This window comes from Mizuhopecten yessoensis, unplaced genomic scaffold, assembly GCF_002113885.1.
Source record: "Mizuhopecten yessoensis strain PY_sf001 unplaced genomic scaffold, ASM211388v2 scaffold8833, whole genome shotgun sequence".
NCBI classification, from domain to species: domain Eukaryota; kingdom Metazoa; phylum Mollusca; class Bivalvia; order Pectinida; family Pectinidae; genus Mizuhopecten; species Mizuhopecten yessoensis.
The window spans coordinates 48385-54923 of NW_018407744.1; the positions used below are offsets into that span (position 1 = coordinate 48385).

General features: G+C 34.8%; 1 protein-coding gene across 1 annotated transcript in view; it reads right to left on the reverse strand.

Moving 5' to 3' along the window:
* Positions 1 to 5946, reverse strand: part of LOC110456697 (mucin-2-like) — a 12468-nt gene extending 6522 nt beyond the window's left edge. Inside the window, exons 1-2 of the mRNA XM_021507581.1 lie at positions 5151 to 5946; positions 4791 to 4898 (exon numbers count right to left, since the gene is read on the reverse strand). Of these exons, the coding sequence (XP_021363256.1) occupies positions 4791 to 4898; positions 5151 to 5946 (904 nt within the window). The remainder of the gene's footprint in view (positions 1 to 4790; positions 4899 to 5150) is intronic.
* Positions 5947 to 6539: the final 593 nt, after the last annotated feature.

The window sequence follows — 6539 nt, forward strand, 5'->3', positions numbered from 1 at the left end:
ACTGAGCAAGTCTCGACATCAAGACACATAGTCGGTATAGAAAGACAGGAACTGAGCACGTCTCGACATCAGGACACATAGTCGGTATAGAAAGACAGGAACAGAGCACGTCTCGAAATCAAGACACATCGTCGGTATAGAAAGACAGGAACAGGTCATGTCTCGACATCAGGACACATAGTCGGTATAGAAAGACAGGAACAGAGCACGTCTCGAAATCAAGACACATAGTCGGTATAGAAAGACAGGAACTGAGCACGTCTCGACATTAGTATACATAGTCGGTATAAAAAGACAGGAACAGAAACAGAAAAAAAAAATCATAAATAAAATGATAACTAAAAAGCCCTACTGATATACAAATGTAATACTCTTTGTAAGTTGAATGATTTCACAAACAGAAAAGTTTTATGTTTTTTTGTATATTTACCTGAATATCCATCATGTCATCGTCTAATCCTTGGTCTGTCAGTGAAATCTGCCAGTCAGCTGTGTTCACTTCGAACCGTCTTGCCTTTAATACGGAAACCTTGATAAAACGCTAGTTTTAATGACAATGTATTTAGGTTTTAACTTAGGAAGTCGTAAATCTTCAGCACTCGATTTTTATTGTGTCCAGCTGACACGTGTAAGGCAACAGACGCAGTGGTATTGACACATAGAAATACGCCAACAAATTGAAAAATACAGCAATAAAAATTCCAAATTACCTTCATATTAGGTGTGACACAATGACATGTATTACACTTAAACATATTTGTGTGATTCCATTTTAAATCCACCCCCACGTGTTAAAGCGACATTTATCGTTTTACTATATTTTGTAGACTTATTTCAGTTCCGACATCAGTATCTGTTTTGTTTTCAAGTCAAACATATCTGTGGTTTTCATATTGAGAATTATTAGTGAAGATCAAATCACGGGCGTAGAGCAGATATTACAATAATAATGATAATAATAAAAGTGGTATTTTATAAAGTTGATAAATTAAATTATTCCATGCTCCGTCTTTATAAAGGTGTTAGGTTAAGACCGCAAATTAACAATTTTGTATCAATGAACAGTTCAGAAATTTTACAAAATGCTGGCACCCAGAAATGGCTGAAGGGATATGTTTGCTGCCTCTCCAGTAGATATTTGGCATGTATAGAAATGAAATATATCTATGCGTTTTGATTAGATATACATGTAGTTATCATAATGTTTCAATCATTTCAGTTGCAAAGAGTTCAAACCAAGAAAATACATTTATACAGATAACACATTCAACCATTGAATCACATTATGATAAATATTTAAATGTATATCTATATCTATACATAACATAGGCTGGTTGTGATATACTTATGTATCAAATATTCATATGCTTAACTATGTCATAAGATTTCACTTTTGAATGTGATCAAAAAATCACATTCAGCCACTCATTTGTACTAAAAACCTTAAATTAGTTACCACGTTATTATATGGCTCACTTTGACCCTAATTTAAAATATGCATATAGTTCAACTGTTTACTGCATATAATACATGTAAGAGACCAATAGTATATAGTACTCGGGATTGTGTTGACACGATGATGTGATGTTGTTTACCAAACCCTTGTGATTATTTTAGTCTTATAAGCATAAAACTTCTATCAAATCCACCATAACAGTTATAAATAGCCATTGAGTGGTATTTCGTTCAGGTCTACGTGTTACATGTATGTAACATTTGGTAAAATGGCCGTTTTATCTACTGTGTATTACCAGTTGAAGCTGTTAGTGTGGCTGCCTTGTCTGAAACCACTGTTGTCTTCCTACATTGTACCATTACATATGATTTTAACCCCTTCACACCTAAAGTCACATTTGAACCTTACCAAAACAAAAACCGGTCAAGTCCAGTTTAAATATGCAGGGTAAATGAGTTAAAAAGAAAAGTCAGGTCAGCGATTGAAACACAATGGCCAATACGACTGGACATGAACGATATTCCTTATCATGCGTGATCCTTCCACCGAAAATATTTTATTCTATTTTAAATACAGCAAAACTTGCCTTTGCTGCTAATTGTGTGAAGAGAATATTAACTTATAAAGACCACCTTTCTTGCAAAATTTAACCTCTATATACTGGATATAGCAAATATTGGCTCCTAAAGACTACTTATGTTTAAACTTTATTTATTTTACAACTATTGAAATACAACTTACTACAGCTTATGTCTAAAGCTGTCTTTATACATTTTACATTCTTTGCATATTTACCTCTTAAGAACAGGCGGCGGTGTCAATGATTCAGTTTCATTTGTTTCTATATGTTCATCTTGGGTCCTTTCTTGTCCGACTTGGTTTCAAATGAATGCTGTTGATTTCCTCGTGTGTTTCTCTTTCTGGTGCGTGATGTATTTGGGTTTCAAATACAGTAATTGTACAAAATATAATTTGTTTCAAAAATAGTGTAATTTAAAAATGTGGATATTATATCAGACTGCTCCAAATTAAATTTAACACACAAAACTTCACCATGGCATTTGACATACATGTAATAACCAAAACATACATCAACGTTTATATTACTTGTATTCCTTTGTTTTAACGCAATCTTGATCAATGTATTGAATATGAATTGTCTTCCTTGATAAATAAATATGTTACTTTTACAAAATAATTAATTTATCAGATCTCATCAGACACCTTACAACTATATGAGCTAATAATGCAAAAAATACAATTTTAAATACCTTTACTATTGTCCCAACAAATATACTATAAGTCACATAACTGCACAGATCCAGACTGGAAATCTTCAACTAAATTATCTACTTCATACGGTTTCATCAATAATCCACTCATGTTTAATGGTCCTGCCTACAAATTGTATAGGTGTCTGTCTTGTTCTCCTAAAATATAAATAGGAACATACAATAACACATACAGATTTATTTAGGTTAAAGCATATGAAGTGTTTTTAATGTGTTTTTGACTTTTACAACACATTCATTGCTTTACAGAGGAATAAAACACCACGAACTGTTTAGACTAAATGGTTAGGTATTAACACCTATGCTTAGCTACCTGTTATGAACTGGTACAAGCCTTCGTGGTTCAGCGTCACCACTGTCAGAACCAGAGCTCTCCAGACGACCCTTCTTGTACTGTCTTCCTTTTCCTGCAGTTGACTTTCTTTTCCGAGTTCCTTTTGTACGAAGTTGATTTTTTTATGCCACATACTGTAAATATACTAACATAGGGTATATGAAGTGTCATTCACAGTGTTTTAACAATAATGAACATTAAACTTCAGTTCAGTCCAAAGTATTAAATTATTTCATGTAATTACCTTTTTTATAGTTCAATTTTCAAAAACTGTACTGTTGGTAATACAGAATGATGATTATATATATATGATTATATTTAATTATACCGGTACTCATGGTGAGCCTTCAAAGGGCAAAACAATAGTTGTTGGCAATAGTCAGTTTAGCTTAGTGTAGGTCATATCTTGTTCATGACTTGCAAGATTTATTTGTACAGTAAATTTTGAAACCACCAACCAACGGTAAGGATATGCTGACTTGAACAATAACAGATGTTCTAGCAAAAGCATAAACTTCAATCCCTTTAAATTAAACCCTATACATGTACAGTTCATGTACATGCATCAGTCAACAATGTAGATGCCAAAACATTAAAACATAATACAGCTACTAGTCATACATACACATCATAAAAAAAATTTGACATGAATATTTACTTACCAAATTGCTTAATAAACATGTACAATACTGAACTTAACCTTATATCACTTTATATTCATACTGCACATGTTGTATATGCATTGTTGATATTGCACGGAATGTAAAAATACATGTCATAACATACCCATATTCCAGGTTTTCGTATGCTTGGACTTTTGCCTTCTCTTGGACAAGCAAGTTCTGGAAGTAGTACGTTGTTGTAAAAAGACATCAGTTTTGGGAGCATAATGTTCTGCCAAACATTGTCATTCTTATATATCCTTTGTATAAACAGTTGGTGAGCATTTAAGGTGCGAACCACAAAATCAATCCATTCTTTGTTGCATATGTTTAGAAGGCCATGACACTGATAAGATCCAAAATGATTTGTTTTCAGTTTGACTTTTCCCTCAGAGTTTTCTAAACAGATTTTTTTTATTTTTTTTGAAGCCTGCCAAATATTCAATTGTTTCGAATGAAGCAAGTATTTGATCTCCAACAGTCCAGTTTCTCCAGTGGAAGTAAAAACTACGCCATCTAAACTTGCTGCCAAATATTTGTGAATAGGATGTATTACTAATCTACTGCGCTCAACATGTATGCTTTCCCCTTCGTCAGACTTCTTCAATTCATCTTCCTCTATTGTGGTATCTTCCTGACGAATGCCATTTCTTGTATACCGATTTCCATGGAATGAACTCTAGAGCAGGTTTCGCACAAATTTCTGAATAGGTAATGATGGGTTTCTTTTAACCATCGATCCAAAATTTGAAGCTGTGACTCTTTTCTTTCTTTCTGAATGCCAAATACCAGACTGGGATTGTTGAATTGTTGATTTAGTAATTTTGTCGCATTACACAGGTTGTGCACTTTTCCGCCATCAAACTTGGTTCTGATGTGTATCCAACTTTCAGCTAAGTTGGTGGTGCTGTTGTTGATGAGACGATCAGCTTTCTCTTCAGTTCTAACCAAGAGTTATGTTACATCCTTAATGATGTACTGTTCGACATTACTATAGTCAGTTGATGTTCCATAACAGGCCTGTTGTTGGGTTGATATTGACGCACCTTCTTTCCAGAAGCTGACCTGCTCATCAACAGAGCTAACCTCATCAACAGTTGCATTTGAAGAAGAAGCTGTATCATCAGCTGATGATGGTACTGGTTGTAGTTTAGCTTTACAGAAATCAGAGCAATTGTCATGTTTGCCAAACACATGATGAACTGAATTATTAATGTCGTGACTCAATCTTTTAATCGCATTGGGACGATCTAATTTCTGTTCATTGTAGTCTTAAGATACTACACAGATGGCACATCTAAGTGCACTTACGAGTCTAACTCATGTAGATTTTGACAAATGGTGTTTGCCTTTGTACAGTTGATTGTCTACGACAAGCTTTTCTAGGTTTGATCTATAACACTTACAGACATGGTTAGCACATTCTTGTTTAGCAACATCTCTTCCCGAACAGGGTACTTCTTCCTTGATTCTTGAAAAAACGGAAGAATCACCATCACCAACAACACGCATGTACCTTATCCCGTGTTTGCTTTCACATTCAAGGAACCCTTGTAAAATGATGTCACTTTCCATTGACTGGCTGTCATGGTCCCGATTCTTAAAACAAGTATGTTCCTTATCACTATTCTGGCTGCACAAGTAGCAGTACTTATTCCGCACACCAATATGCAGCAGCTTTTTGGTCTCTTTTCCGATTACGATTGCCACACCACCTGCTGCATTATACGAATGTTTATGAGTCCTTTTGGACCAACCACCATCTGCTATTACAGTTATTGCAGGGACTTCTTGATGAAAGTCATTGCGCTCAATTGCCAAATTTCTTTCCTCTTCACCCGCTAGCAACATGTCCATCTCTAAAACCGAATGCCACCACATTCCAATATCAGTTTCTATGAAACTAAATGTGGACTGAGATAAACCGGGGGAGTTCATAGTTGCCAAGAACTCATTCAAGTGAGAAGGACCATTTCCAGTTACCATGCTGCCCCAAACAGCACGAACATTAACATCATAGCGTTTGGATCCTGGGACTTTTGTGCAAGTTTCTAATTTACACTGCTGAAGACATCCTTGGCACTGTGTCAACATTACACTGGCCAGACCCAATGAACGGACTTCGGTTTCCAGCTTAATTGGGGGTTTACCTTCACTGGCAATTTTCATTGCACCAACACATAGACGAGCATGCATGGACATCACGGTAACATGAGATTGCAGACAATCTAAATTCATAAATTTATAACCTTTGGGGCTGAGATCTTTCACCTTTTTTATTATTAGTTTTAAATCATCATTAGTAGAAAATGCCGCATTAACTGAGGACATGGGTGTCTTTTTATACCATGGCTTAGTAAACAGCCTGTGTGATTTGCTAATGTTCAGTTTCAAATTCCCATTTCTCAGGTTTTTACACTTAATTTTGTAAGTTGGCCTAAATGTTTCTTTCTCTGTATTACTCTGTGTTTTCCCAAACCTCTACCAAATACACGACTTGTTTTCCGTTTGCTTCCCATTCTTACTTTGATATGTCCAAACTCCAGTTACATAATGGTTTCCATATATTGATGTTTACGTGAAATGTTATTTAAAACTTTAAAATAACTTACCTGTCAACCAATGGCATTCTAACCTATACTTGTATGCTATAATTTTTGTTGTATCAATTTATAATTAATATTTAATTAATAATTACTTACCGGATATAGTACGTGTTGTCTGTTTATATTTTGACAAACAGCATCGATCTTTAGTCGATCAGGACTTACAAAACCCTTTTGATCATTTAATAT